This window comes from Anguilla anguilla, chromosome 1 (genome assembly GCF_013347855.1).
Source record: "Anguilla anguilla isolate fAngAng1 chromosome 1, fAngAng1.pri, whole genome shotgun sequence".
Lineage (NCBI taxonomy): Eukaryota > Metazoa > Chordata > Actinopteri > Anguilliformes > Anguillidae > Anguilla > Anguilla anguilla.
In genome coordinates, this window is record NC_049201.1 from 49,582,319 (window position 1) to 49,597,566 (window position 15,248).

General features: G+C 42.9%; 1 protein-coding gene and 1 long non-coding RNA gene across 3 annotated transcripts; one reads left to right on the forward strand and one right to left on the reverse strand.

Annotated features, from left to right (window-relative positions):
- Nucleotides 1–169: 169 nt before the first annotated feature.
- LOC118214974 (Krueppel-like factor 10) lies at nt 170–6,393 on the reverse strand. 2 transcript variants are annotated; one of them, XM_035395302.1, is made up of 5 exons: nt 6,198–6,393; nt 3,937–4,161; nt 2,715–3,558; nt 2,114–2,378; nt 170–2,075 (listed from the first exon to the last, which is right to left on the reverse strand). In XM_035395302.1, the coding sequence occupies exons 1-4, from the start codon at nt 6,261–6,263 to the stop codon at nt 2,116–2,118; spliced, it is 1,398 nt and encodes a 465-aa protein (XP_035251193.1). In that variant the 5' UTR covers nt 6,264–6,393; the 3' UTR covers nt 170–2,075; nt 2,114–2,115. The 2 variants fall into 2 exon arrangements, with proteins under 2 accessions (XP_035251193.1, XP_035251185.1); XM_035395294.1 differs by having other exon boundaries at nt 170–2,378.
- LOC118214989 lies at nt 6,347–7,602 on the forward strand. Its single transcript, XR_004762740.1, has 2 exons — nt 6,347–6,571; nt 7,394–7,602. It is a non-coding gene; the product is annotated as an uncharacterized LOC118214989 (long non-coding RNA).
- The last annotated feature ends 7,646 nt before the right edge of the window (nt 7,603–15,248 follow it).

Below are 15,248 nucleotides of genomic sequence, written 5' to 3' on the forward strand. Positions count from 1 at the left end.
ATTCCATTTTGAGAGTCCACATCACATCCCACATACGGTTCACACTTCTGGAAACATCCAAAATGCGTCAACTGAGATGAAAAAAACAGGATTTGGGTACCTTTAGCTGCAGACTGGATGTAGTCAAAGTGTTCATCAAAGTGTTGACAAAATGATGCCATGCACAAAGTTTATAACAAAATATGTTTATTATCTTAGAAAACAAATCAGAAGTTCTGTGCAAAATCATCAATATAAAATAGTTGGTTCATTCGATATTCCAGGTATTATATAACCTAACCTTTGATATTTTTCCCAATATTGATTTGGTCAAAATTGTATATTCTATTTTATATTCTTTGTTACAATGTTCAAAACACATTAAACAAAATTCAATGAAATAAGTTCAGTAGTTTTATCTGGGAATCTGATCTAAAGGCGATTGGAAAAAACTAACTAAATAATTTGGGATGATAATTCCTTAATTTAAGCAAATTTGAAAACAATTGATATTGGTCACAGTTCACAAACAGTATCAAACAAAATTTCCCTTCACCAAACTCCAAGCCAAAAACACAAATAAATCACCAATGAAAACAAATGTAAAAAAGAAAACTGCTGGTTGATGGAAAATGTATTTAACACTGCATTGTACAGTAACAACTCCATGAAGTGAATGAAGTGTGAACTTCGCCCATAAGTCTGTTTTTTAAGAGGACAAGTCACTTGTGCTCAGACTCTCATTAAGCAGTTTGCTGCATCGTGATTAAGCCCTTAACTATAACACTGCTACGCTAAATGAGGACTAGTTCTGTTCATTCAGTTTGGCGAGACCAGGTGACAGACAAAGAGCAGCCCTGCATTGTTACTACAGAGCAGGAACCAGTTTGGTCTGAGGTGATTTCCACTACATTATTTTCTCCATCCAGATTAAAGCTGTTTGTGTCGGCTCAATCTGGCATTATTACTTCTGCTGGCTGGCATACAAGTGAACCGTAGGCAGAGGCATTTCCGAAGCTTTGTCTGTACTAAACAAATTGCATTTCTTTTACTTGCAAAGGAAAGATGTCCCAAACAGAAGCATGAATTCCAGCTCTGACAATATTACCAAGGGGAATCTTTGTTAATTATTATATTTCAGAAGCAATTTGCAGGTACAAATGCCGCCCATAAGTGCACAAACCTGTCCAGGCAAGTGCAATGTCACGTGCTTCGTTTGGGTGCGAAGGCTTATGGGTGATGCAATGGAAATGCAATAGTGCCATACCAGCTTTGCAAGCTTAGGCTCTACCTCAAGCCAACCTGGCTGCAGCTCTGCAGCTGAACAGGTGCCGTTTGACTCTTTACCATGGCGACAGTGCTTCAGAAAATTCTGACAGGAAACAGACAAGCATAGGTCATGATTACGATCAGCAGGGACCTTCTACAACCGGGTCACCCCTGACTTTGGTATAAAACATAATGCTGACATAATTACAGTAGTCTTACATAGTGTAAACAAAAATCTTAAACAAAAGAAAACCCCACAAAAGTAGTACGTAGTAGTACCAACAGCAGCAAAGTTCAAAGTCCTCCCTGACTTCCCATCTTACCTGAACTGCAATGGAAACCTGGGCATAGCTGCAAAACTAACCCAAAATGTCTGAGTGCAATTGAATTATTGTGCTGTAGGGATCCTCTCTGAGTGAGCCATCTTCCTAAAGTTCTTTCCGCATATCCCTAGAGTGCTGGTGGAGATCACACTGTACCAGGACCCTCAGGGTAAAGGGTGTAGGGCGCAGTGTACCAGGACCCTCAGGGTAAAGGGTGTAGGGCGCAGTGTACCAGGACCCTCAGGGTAAAGGGTGTAGGGCACACTGTACCAGGACCCTCAGGGTAAAGGGTGTAGGGCGCAGTGTACCAGGACCCTCAGGGTAAAGGGTGTAGGGCGCAGTGTACCAGGACCCTCAGGGTAAAGGGTGTAGGGCACACTGTACCAGGACCCTCAGGGTAAAGGGTGTAGGGCGCACTGTACCAGGACCCTCAGGGTAAAGGGTGTAGGGCGCAGTGTACCAGGACCCTCAGGGTAAAGGGTGTAGGGCGCACTGTACCAGGACCCTCAGGGTAAAGGGTGTAGGGCGCAGTGTAGCAGGACCCTCAGGGCAAAGCTAAGGGCGGAGGGCACACTGTGGTGAAGTCCTTGAGGAAGCTGACCTCCATCTGCCAGTAGGGCACTTTCTTGGCGCTCAGGTGCCGGCGGGCGTGCTTGGCCAGGTGGTCGCTGCGCATGAAGCGGCTGTGGCACATGGGACAGGCGAAGCGCTTCTCCCCCGTGTGGGTGCGGCGGTGGCGGGACAGCTCGTCCGAGCGGGCGAATCGTCTCTCGCACCCCTCCCAGCTGCAGAAGAAAGGCTTCTCACCTGTGGAGGACACCAGCCTCGTTACACAAGACCCCACCTCCTCCTCCACCAGCACAATGAAACGCAGAATAAAGCCAACCACATTCAGTGCTACACTGTACAGTAGTGGGGGGGGGGCCCGTCAGACAGCCACAAAATACTTCATTTAACTGTCCTTCGTGTCACAAAAAATGAAGGTAGCAATTCAAATGTATTAAAATGTCAATATCCATTTCTGTGTATCCCTGGTATGTCACCCCATTCGATTGCAGGTGCATATGTGGCCTTGCAGGCAGATTGTCTCCTGAGGTAAAGCTCACCCAACAAGCTCCGCCGTGTAGGAGAACAAACCCTTACCTGTGTGAGTCCTCGTGTGGGCCTTCAGATGGGAGCTCTTGAAGTAGGTCTTCCCACAGCTGGGGTGGGAGCAGACGTGGTTTCGAACCCGTGGCTCCGCGGGCGGCGGGCTGCTCTTCTGCACCACAGGGACAAAGCCAGGCGCCGGGGCGATGGCGGGAAGCCTGCTGCCGACGGCGGTCGCGCCCGCCAGGGGCTGCTTTGGGGTCACCAGCTGGGGGACGAGGAACATGACGGGGCCCCTGGCGACCTGCCCTCCCATGAGCACCAGGGGCTGGCAGACCGCTGACTGCTGCTGGCTCTCTGCGGGGCCCGGGGCGGGCATGATGGCCACGGGGCGCGTGGCACGGGGCATGGAGACCATCTGGCTGAGGACGGGCACCGGAGAGACCCTCACAGGGGCCAAACCAGCCGGGGCAGAGGCAGGAGGGCAAGTTGGGGCAGGGGCAGAACAGCTAGGCAGAGTAGGGGCAGGAGGGCCAGTTGGGGCAGTCATAGTAACTGGGGTCAATGTCAATAGCGGTCCTGAGGGGCCGGAGGCTGGCAGCACAGGGTCCACCCTGGCGCCTCGGTCCATCGGCACGTCCGACGGGCACCCGGCAGCGCCGCCCCCGCCGGGCACCCGCTCCCCGCAGGAGTCCTGGTCCGGCCGGTCGGCGGGACAGGCGCTGCAGGTGCAGGGCAGGGAGTCGGCCGTGTGGCGGATCACGCTGGCGGTGTGGGATCTGGGCGGCACGGCGGGCGCTGGACCCAGCTCCTCCTCCGGCTGCGGCGTCCGGCACACAGCAGACTGAGCGGGGTGCACAGGCTCAAAGTCTGGAGGGCTGCACGGTGGTGTCATACACTGCAAAAACAAAATCATTTTTTTTATTTGCTTTGCTTGCAAAGTTATGGCGATGGGTTCCGTGAGGCCGTGTGTACATGCACACGGTGCTGCCCCAGTTACACTTCATTCACAACAAAACCTTTGATCCTGGTGCCCACAACTCGCCTACAGGCTCAATATTTTTGGAGGAAATTTGCTCATATTCAGATTTAACACTATATCATACTGGCCAGATTTGAACATAAATACACTAATTTGACAACATACACTGTATGACACTTGGCTGAATGTAAATTTCAAATCAATGAGCAGAATATAACTGATCAATCATGATTTTGACCAGTCTTTAACCCAGGACCAGCGGTCAGGACAAGCGTAAGAGGACAGGACACTCACAAAGGGCGACCCCTGAAATTCCGCAGAGCCGGGCACGAGGGCGCCCTCCTCAGAGATGTCCGAAGACGGCGTGAGGGGTCGGAGGTCGCGGGGGGCGTGGCCCCCGGCCTTCCAGCTGCTGCTCATGGCCATGAGCGCCTCCACGGCCTCGATGTCGCCCCTCTCCGCCGGGTAGCGCCAGAGCCCCGCGCTGTCCCTCGGTCCGGCCGCCCCTGCCAGCTGACCCTGCAGTCACAGGAGCACAGACACAACGCCCACCGCTGTCATCGCACAGTCACGCACAGGGGGCCGGAGACACCTCCAGCACAGCCAATGCAACCTTCGGCCTTCTCTGTGAAGTAAGCTTTCCCCAAAGTAGTCTTTGTCCCAATTAGGGGAAGCCTTTTTTTAATCGGTACTGCAATCCTTCTAGGAGGACTGGAATACTGTCACGTTTTGTTCTTTGGACATCTGGGTAGTATTGAAACCAGTATTGTTTGGATCATGCTGTAACATTACAGTAACAGTACTGCATAACTGTTAGTTTGCACACTCCCACTTTAATTTATGTGGGAGTTGAATTTTGTCGACCGGGGGGGGGGGCTAGCGGGTGTGTGCGCAATAAATACCGCTAAATAAATCAACCAGCAGTAAAGAGAATCAGAGAAATAATTAGCTGTTTCAACTCATCGCTTCACAAAACACTGCACAAACAAATCACCCCCCGCACCCCCCTAGTGACGCCTCTGTGTGGAGCCAAAGGTGTCAATATGGGGTACAATCATAGGGTACAATGCAAAACATAAAAATATAAAGAACAGAACTATGAAGAACAATTCAGTGATCATTTCAGAAAAATGTTAGAAGGAACCTTCACAAAATCATTGGCTTGTGGTACAGATGTCAAACTCCACAGCAAAGATAAGAATGGGAGGTGTGGCCCTTAGTATTTGGTAGGCTGAAATTTGGCCAATGACTCTCTGTATTAATGCTGGAATATATAATTAATATATTGCTGGAAAAAACAAGGCAGAACAGCAATGGCTGGTGACTGAGAATTCAGCAAGAGTACATTTAGAGAAGTGTGTGCTCACTGAATTGTTGATCAGTGAGAAAATGTTTGCTCAGTGAGGCCATACAGATGGAATTTACCCAAGTGTCTTGTTTAAAAAATAAGAACGATGTGCCTCTAACTGATTAGTCATGTTAGGTGTGGTGCACATCTAAAGTCTATATCTGATTCAAATCGTAATGCCCATTTCAATTCAAACCATGCTACAGGAATTATGCAAGAAATGTACGTTTTTCCACGATATCGGCCATGACTGAGAATATAACGTAGCTCAATGACGAATGATTATAAAATGTTAATTATAAGATGAAAGGAATGAGAGAATATACTACTTAGACGAGTGAAACACTGTGACCATAATCGACGTAGTTTATTACATAAGGGGAAGAGAATATGCCCTATTTCACATGCATTTTCACGTTTTGTATGACAACTGGGTCAAACTATAATGTGGGGCAGTTGATATTTTCCCGATGTAACACAGACTTCCTTAACCTTAAAATAAAAAACAATAATCTGCTAAACAAAGGTGGCCCTGCATAAACCTAGGCTCAAAACCGGTGATTAAATGAACGCCTTCCCACAATATTAATATCATAGTATCTGCACTGCGCCAGCTCTAAACCGAGGCCAAGGCGAACAAGCCCTGTGCCACAGAGGGAAACTTGACTATCTTGCCATTTCACTAGAGTTGATTAGAGGTGGGTGTGCATGTGAAGAGTGCGTGATCGGCCGCTGTTCTTCAGCACTCCACACGTGAACCCAAAGCACTGCGGCTCTGCAACCTTTCACCCACTTCTCTGAAACCAACCGTAGTTGGATACGCAGAAAAAACATTCAGATAGTGACCAGCCAGCACACGGCCTCTTATCTACATTGAGCGCTGCTGACATATTTTGAATTTACAATACAATCACGAATAAAAGTCTGCATTATAACAACCTCTGGTAAGCCATTCAAATAGATTGGTATCGTTGCTTGATAAATACTGCTTTAAAGGTCGCGAAACCACGCTAGCTAATACAGTTGGAAAATGTTCATTTTTCTGTGACAGGTCAATAAAAGCAATCTACTAAGATTGCTTCGTCGACTGCAAGCAAAAGACACCACAATTTATTAAGTTTAAATGTTAGGTAGCGTAATTCCAGATTTACTCTCAACAGATCTGATGAATATTTTTCACATGGGCAAAAAAATCTAATTTACTTACATCACAAGGCTGGTGGTGGTGATAATGCGCACAGTTTAACATTTTCTTTGCAAAACTACCGTACATAAAATGTATTTTGTTTGTTACAACTATTACAACGTAGTCGACCTCCGCAGTCAAGCCTCTTGCCTGGAACTAAATGTGACCAGGCATGTTTCTCTTTTCTCTTTTCCTGCTTCATTCAGCCAGAGTTTCAATTGCTGAATGTTGAAGGCAGGGTTCAATGGCCAACCAATCAAATGTAAAGGTGTGTTGAGCATTAGCCAATAAGAAGGGAAAGGACGCGTGATCACCGGGTGATGTGCAGCGTGCAATCAATATGAAAACAGCGTGGTACACAACTGCCTTGGCATGTAAAACCGATGAGGATTCTGGTAAGTCCCTGTGTGAGTCACATAGATTCCCACTCTTATGGTGACGGATTGAAATTTTTAAATAAAAAGTTTGAGCGCGGCAAAATGGACATTATAAACATTTCCTGGCAGTACGTTTCTCTTGGTACATATCCACAATGTTAAACGCAACAAAACGACTTGGTATTATTTGGGAAAAAACGAAAATAAAGTGCCAGTTAATCTAATACTTTGTATCTTTTCTTCTCTTGAAAAGCTGTCTGTTACAAAATGTCAACAATAAGCTCTAATATAAAACAATAGAACAATTCTTATTTTTGATTCGATTATCGTAGGCTATAGAATCCATATTCCAACAATTCAACAAATCCAACAATTTAATAGAAATGTTACTTTAATAATTCACTTTCACATCACTCGTTAATTCGCAAAACCTAATGGGCATCTAAACTCTAGTGCACTTAATCAGCAATTTATTTCGTAAAGGTAATTTTACATGTCTGCACGGGCCATGAAATTATTGCATTTAAAGATCAAGTGTGAAGTTATTTCACACCTGCAGGTCTCACAGCTGAGTATCATTGCTTTGGGGGTCACAGAAATCAAAATCACATTGTAGAATTTTAACAACAGGTGCACCACACAATAAAATGCAGTGTTACAATAACATAATAAAGTTCTAATGTGAATTACTGTGGAATAAAAACAGTGCCACGTGTAAAATAAAAAAGAATGGGGAATATTTGTCTTCAACCAGTAAAATCTCAAGGAATCTGTCTTTGTTTTGTGTAGTGTGTTTCCGGTGTCGTGTGCGGGAACATCGTCGCGCTTTGTTTTTGGCAGGGATGGGTGAGTGACGGCGATTTTGGAATGGTGCCCCGATGGGCCACTGGATGAGAGACAGGAAGGCCAGACACATTCCCCTCTGGAAGGTCCACTGAGGACGCTGCCCTGTTATATTGATCCGATAAACTGCAGTTGTCTCGCCATTCTTCTATGCTTGGTATATTGGAACAGCTCCATAATAAACAGACAGCGCCCCTATGCCTTAATTTCTGGTCCCAAGAATCTATGAACTATCAGTAAATAGCTGATGAATAAATAGCTGGTTTTGATTTGTTAGCAAACATTTTCCCTGTTAAAATCTCTTAGGAGCCTATTCAGAGCTGAGAGGGCAAGGTCAACTTAAGCCCAAACACTTGCACAAAAAAGGTGAAATATCTTGTGTGCCCCACCAGGCAATGTGATAATTACAAGTGGGTTGTATAAAGCGTCTTTTTTGTCAGGTCAGGTGCTAATCATTGACATGTATATTTAATTATGAATGAAAATGGACATTATATTGTCTTTGCTTGATTCAAAAATGATCTTCAACATTTAATAATGGTTTGGAATGAAATACTTATCTTCTGTACATGTGAACTGTAGTTGTTTAACTAAGGATTACATAAGTGTTATTCTAATTAATTATTAATGAATTACCACAAGAACTGGGGCATTAACCCAGCTACTTGCTAAATTTAGGATTTTTTAGTCTGTTGCATCTACGTTTGAAATGGTAAATCCACAGTCTCCTCTAAGGTGAACATAACTACTGCTGATATAACCAAATTGCTTTTCTTTAAAAAAAATTTTAAAAATTGGTGATGTGTTGTTTTTCAGTGTTATGTATCTCATTTTGCATTATATGCATATGCCTTTATGTAGACTTGCAATGGCTACCTTGAGAAGTATCACAGCCTGCTGTGATTTTGCAAAACAATTTTTCTCAGTATGTGCTTCAACAGCATGTGTAGCTCAAACTTAGCCAAAACCACTTGTTTTTTGGTGTGGAAGTCTTGCAAGTCTGAATATAGGCACTATATTCAGGAGGAGGGGGTTTAGTAACCGGGGTTAGTAGGGGGTTAGTATTGTTTTCCCTTATTTTAAGTTACCCTTTGGTTTATGCATGTTCATAAGACAAACTGAGTACTTCGGCTAAGCTAACAACTATGATAACTATGTTTGTGTTTGACTGGCGAGGGAAAATAACTGCTTAATCTTAGATTCTAATAATTTGTATTCCTGGAATTGTGAGTTGTTCTAGAACTCGTTGGCAGGGTTGTCCACACAGGATATAGGCAAAAGGTAACCAGTGTTTTCCCTGCTTGGCACAAGGGAGGCTCTACTTGTATTTGTGTTTGGTCATCTAACTAGACCCTGCTGATTTCACTTAAAGTCGGTTAACATTAATAACAGTGTCTCAGTAAGGAATGAAGAAGAAAGTGAACTACTGCTGTCGCTGGTGTTTCATAATCCAGCTTTAGGCTTTGGTCTGGTATATTTACTTTTCTAAGTCTTTAAATGGCGATAAGGCTGTTAGTACTCACAGAAGTACCATTATAATTGTGATAGCATATTTAGTAAGAAGGTAAAAATGGCTGCCCACTGGTAATTAGAGAAACAGGACCCAGCATACCAGAGTGGTGAGTGTTCAGAGGGGCAGACCCTGTCCAGACTCACAGCAAGGCAGTGTATGGAGTCATGGGTTTGGAGCTGAAATTAAATGGTAGAGGTGGGGTCGCTATTTCAGCCAACTGTGAGTTAAGGTGCCAGCTGCACCCCATCCCACGCCCCTGCACTCCCCTCCCATATGTCCCCTACCCCCTCTTCTCATAGGCACAGCAGTCACAGTGCTGACTGATAGGATGGGTTCAGTTCTGAGGACAAGTGTGCATGTGGGTGTGCGTGCGTGCGTGCGAGCGTGTAAGTGTGTGAGTGAGTGTATGTGTGTGTGTGTACAGCACTGGGAGCTGAACTCATTATTAGTCTACCAGTACTACTGTACTACAGTTACTGCAGCTACAGTTAAACAAGCACATTGGGAATCTGAAAATGCATTAACAAACTTCTAACTTATGATTTTATTTTTATCTCATGAGGGGATTTTAATATTTTTTTATTACAAATTAGCCTGTATTGAGAAAATGAAATGTATTTTGGTGGATCATAAATTGCACAGTATCAATGAATGATACATCTTCCTGTTATTCCTCTCCTTATTTTTCCAGGTAACCTCTCAGTTCATGTGAAAAGTAATATGTAACAGGCGGCACTGAGTAAGATTATTCTGGTACTTCACTCTCCTCTTGGCAGACGTGTTACTGAGAGGGGAGTGACTCATTCTTTGTGCAGGGCATGACTGACATGAACTGCTGTGGTTGCCACAATCTCTCCACAGGAGGTGTGGTCTTGCAACAACAGCCCAGGACCAGGCTGGACAGTCTGGGTACCAGAACCATCAAGCAGTGTTTGCTCTGAATGAATCACCAATTAACACCCTTTCAGAAGGTTTATGCAAACCCCCAAATAGAACTGATTCAAAACTTTACTGGCAGATGAGCAGAGCTGCCCCACGTTTTGTCTGGCCGAGCTCTCTGCAGAAGAACCCATGACCTCAGCATGATGACAGTTACAGGGAGTTTCTCTTCTCGCTTTAGTATGTTTGAACGCAAGGTCATCCACTTTCTCATTGACCTGCACTAGGGCTAAAAATAGCCTGTAAAATGATTAGAGCTCTATTTGACTTGACTCCCTTCCCACTTTGCAAAGCACATTTTTCAGAGAATAACCAATCTGGAATAGAGTGCCTAGGTAGAGGCAAAGGTAAAATCGGTAGCGTTGTTTTTTGAGGCCATCCTTGAATGAAGTTAAAATAAGGTTTTGTTTTAAGTTCTTCAATTCACACTTTGAAGACAGATGCAAGCTAGCTAGTAGCATCCGACTAGCATTACCTATTGTAGCAGTGTGCATGAGTATATTAGCCAGGTGTGCAGATAAATATTTCCTTGGAATTCAGTTGAAAATTTAAAATCCATCTCTCTGAAATTTTCACATTTTCCTGTATTTATAAATTTCCCAGAACATTAAAATGGCATGTTTTATCTAGGTCAAGTTTGGGATGGCAACTATGCCATCTGCCAAGTTACGGCTTGGCGGGCCATGCCCCATACCAATGCAGCAGGGAATTTTTGGCACTTTTCAGGGTTTCCTACAGAAATAACTGCAATGACAACAGACTCTACGCCCTTAGGAACATCAACTTCTGTATCTTCTGACCTCACATGAACAGTCAGAATTCATGAACTACTTATGACCAAAAGTATCTGGACACCCCTTGGTCTGGGGCTGTTTTTCATGGTTTGGGCTTGGTCCCTTAGTTCCATGAAGGCAAATCTTAATGCTGCAGCATACAATCACATTCCAGATGCTTCTGTGCTTCCCCAACAGTTTGGGGAAGGCCTGGCCTGATTCAGCATGACAGTGCCCCCGGACACACAGCGAGGTCCATATAGAAATGGTTTTTTCGAGGACAGTGTGGAAGAACTTGACTGGCCTGTACAGAACCCTGACCTCAATCCCATCCAACACCTTTGGGATCAATTGGAAAGTCAACTGCAAGCCAGGCCTCATTTCCCAATCACTGCCTGACCTCCCTAATGCTCTTCTGGGTGAATGGAAGCAAATCACTTCAGCAATGCTCCAACATCTAATATAAAGCCTTCCCAGAAGAGTGGAGGTTGTTATGGCAGCAAAAGGTGGACCAATTCTATTAATGCCCATAATTATGGATGAGATGTTGGATGTCAGGTGTCCACATACTTTTGGCCATGTAGAGTACCTTGCATAAACCATAATTCTAAATTAATATTAGCTAAACCTTTATTTATTTTACCGTCTTTAGAGGTTGATTTTTTGCATGCTCTATAAAAAAAATGTAAATGTGTAGTTTACTCTCCTTGGTTAAAATTCTCCAAAGTTTCTTCTGTGTGAGCACCACTTTCGGAACTGAACATAACTTCAAGACTTTAGAGCGACAAGGTTCTATCTGCTATTTTTACAGTTCTGAGATCATTTTAAAGTTTTTAAGTTTTTGCATATCTGATACAGCAGTTTTACACAGCAATTTCATATAGCTTCAGTCTTTTTACCTTGATGGATTCATTAGCTTACAAGTACTAAAATAGCAAATATTAATGACATTGGGATATTTATTTTTGTTAATTTTGATTTTTAAAAACCACTTAGAACCTTGCTATTTTAAGGTCATGACCTGGCCTTGACTGATTCTGTTTTTTATTTTTGTAGCATTTTGCAAATCAATTTTGGCACAATTTTGAACAAACATTCTAGGGGAAAAGCAGGTCACATGCAAACATGGTCAGTAAGAATGTTATGTTAATATTATCTGAATTTGGCAAATGTTTGAAATTGTGTGCTGTGCTGCACTATGTAGGAATGGATGATAAATTAAGAAAATTGAAGATTGTTAATTAACTCTGAGAACACAGATGATGGGTTTTTTTATGAGGATATAAATTAGTCATTTGATAATAAGAATGTTTTATATTGTAATTTGAGAAATTTGTACCTGAGAATTACAATGAACAAAGTAGAATTTGACAAATTAAAATAGTTTTTATTTAAACCATACTCTCTAAAGGAGCCAGTATACTCAGAACAAAACAGAGCATTTTGTTCAAAATAACCAATTTTGAACAAGTGACTAACACAAAGATGCGGTGTATTGAGTTTGTACGGCGTGGTGTGTGAAAGCCCCCAGCATGAACTGTTCACAGGCAGTCTGCAAGTTTGCAGACCTCCCCCTGTCTGCAATTGGTCCGTCCAAATATCACATGGTTGGTTATGTAACGGTTGATCAGCCAGGGTCAGAGTTCAACTTCATTTTCCTGTTCATCTCATCACTGTACTGTCATGTAGTGGGTCATATTCAGATGGGATACAGAAGATTTTGGGAAGTGATGTTCTATCCGATAGGTTTCCTGCAGATTAAATCGTGCCTTATTCCTTCTTCCTGGTGGGATATTTGTCCTCATTTGTTAGCCAAACTAAGGATAAATCATTTGGACAGAAAGGTAACCAATTAAAAGATGGTGAAACTAGTAATGCTGGGTAGGTAGCTCGCTACTTCGTTACTAGTTTCCCCACCTTTCATAGGTAGTTTCTCCATCTTTAATTTGGGTACTGCTCTATTGGCCAGGAGGAGCATGCTCACAAAATGGCAGACAAAGGGAGGGTACCTGTGTGTTGAAAATACCCAGACTTTATTTGTCCCCCTGTTTAAAAATCTAATGATCTGATCCACCATTTAAATGAAAAGATATTTGTCACCTTCACATTTGAGGTGCTTGGTGGCGCAGCCAGTAAAGGCCATTTTGGTGCAGAGTTTTGATGCTAGGCTGACCACTGTAGGCTAGAATCTCCCTGCATCACTTATCTGCTAGTTGTGGGGGCGCCTCCTGGACGCAACTGACCATACACACCCAGGATGGATAGTCGGCTGGTGTTGTTCTCTCTCTCTCATCAATCTCTGTTGATGTCTTCTGGCAATGCCACCCCTACGTTGTGCCTGTTACAGGCAAAATAGCTCTCTCTTCCAAGTGTGTCACATTGCCTAGTTATGGTAACAACAAAGCAGGGAAAGAAGCAACAGGTGTCTTCACTAGCACTGAAGGAAGTCTGTGCTCTTTGCTCTCCATGATTGCAGTGTATGTCCTAGGTGAGTAATCTCAGTAAGACTGGGAATTGGCCACAATAAAAATTGGGGAGCAATTTTTTTGCCATGTGGTTGGCGTGGATAACTTGCACTAGTTATGTTGCTTTACTTGCAGGTCTGAGAATGTTGACAGAAAACAGTTAATGTTGAGATGTTAAACTGCAGTGTGCAGAATCGGTGCATTGTATACAGTAACACAGCACCATGCTGTATTAATTACAGCCCTGTCACAATTATTAGGTCACCTTGGTGACCTCTTCTGGTTTGCTATTACTGCCAGTAAGAAGGTTGGATGGACAATCCAAGCCTGGTTATGAGTTGCCAAACTTTAGCTTTGTGGAGCTAATATCCATAACAAGGAACCCAGAAAAATGAGGATGAAGCCTGCCACCTGCTGGCGAAACAGCAATGCAAGCCTTGAAATGTTCTGCCCTCCTTTTGTCGGTTCCTTTTTAGGACATTTTGCATAATGAATTAATCTGAAAACTGAAATTTTTGCACTTCAGTTGATGACCTTTATTAATTAATCTGGTGTGGGGATGGAAATAATGAGTGAATACCATGAATGTGCAGAATTTTGGGTATTATTGAAAAGGAGATATGTACATATGCTGTATAGGTTGTACAAATACAAAAAGAGGAATGGAAAAGTATGCTGGTGTCTGCTGATTGTGCCCACATGCTAGCTGCTGAGCTCATCAAACTGTTATACCCTTATTTTAAGATTTAGAACATAACATCAAAATTTTAAGCAACAACTTTTTTTGTTGCATTTTCAGTGGTATATTTCTTTAATTCTGCGTTTTACATTTGAACAACCTTCAGACAAGATAAGGGATGAGTAGGAAATGCTATCTATATAGAAACAGTCCCTTTTTAATTAATACTGTAATTGCCAATGTAGATTACATTTTTATCTGGGTCCAATTCGCTACATATAAAATGGCAGTGGTTCATATCATTCCACCAAGAAAATGCTCTGATTTAGTTGATGTGCCTTTTGCAACTTTTCTGCTTTTCAGAAAACTGTGAACGTTTATGACAGAAGGAACAGAGGATTATTTCTTTCCACAAACAAGAAGAGGAGTTGCTCATCACTCTCATCGTAGAAATCTCTGCCTTTTTTTAAAAATATGTGGAAATTTAAAGGTAGCATGATATACAGAGGATGCAAGCTGCATTTTTAATTACACACCTGGGGCTCAAGCACAGGTATATGCAGCTTTGATCCTTGCCTTGACTCCCTGATGCTCTAATCATCCTGTATCCAGGCCTCAAGAGGACCACTGGCTTCTTCCATAATTAGCTCTTGGATCCAGTTCCAGGGTAGTCTGTGAGACAGTGCTGATTTCTACTATTTCATAATGCCATGTGCTCTCAGAGCAGGCTTGAATTATTCAAAGTTAATTGCCCTGATGTTTGTGTTCTTTTGTACCGTCTTTCTCCTGAGCTGCATCTGGTTTCTTGGATTTGATATATTTATTCTGTAGTTTAAGACTGTGTGTTAAACAGCAGTAACCACAGGTATAAAGTAGCTAGAGCCCTCCTGTCTAGCCCATGACGTTCCCAGACAGTAACCGCATGGGCCAATATAATAATAATGAAAACAACAACAACAACAACAATAATACCATTTACTGTAACATTTCATAATTTTCAAAGATCTTACTGTTTCATTCAGAGATGGGATTATCACTAAGGTTTCATTTGGCATTTATTTAACCAATTAAATGAGAATTATGTCGCCAGCTTGTGAGAGCCAGGCTGGGAAATGGACCAGGGCACTGGGGAATTCCCTACACTTTGAGACACATGCCAATGGGACATAATATCTACACTGAGCCAGAGTGTCAAGAGACAGCTCAATGTTCACATCACTTGTGCATTGTTTTGTTTTTATTTTTATTTTATCCAGACTTAAGACTGCCCCCTACTGACTTACCAGCACCACTTACAGCCACAATTTGTTTCCACACCCAAGACCCACTTATAGGAGGGCATTATTGTCTCGTTAACAAATAAATAAATAAATATTACAAACCTTACACAAATATTTTTCATGTCTAATAAGCAACATTATTAGTTCACAAATATGTTTAGCACTCACAAAAAAAAATATCTCCCGAACAACCCGAACAAGCA

Bases quoted from the DNA above. Each gene is read 5' to 3' on its own strand.
- LOC118214974 (XM_035395302.1), bottom strand. From the start codon at position 6,263: ATGTACGGTAGTTTTGCAAAGAAAATGTTAAACTGTGCGCATTATCAC. The intron at 4,162-6,197 runs GTAAGTAAATTA...CTGTGACTGCAG, and splicing joins ACCACCACCAGCCTTGTGAT to GGTCAGCTGGCAGGGGCGGC. The intron at 3,559-3,936 runs GTGAGTGTCCTG...TTGTTTTTGCAG, and splicing joins AATTTCAGGGGTCGCCCTTT to TGTATGACACCACCGTGCAG.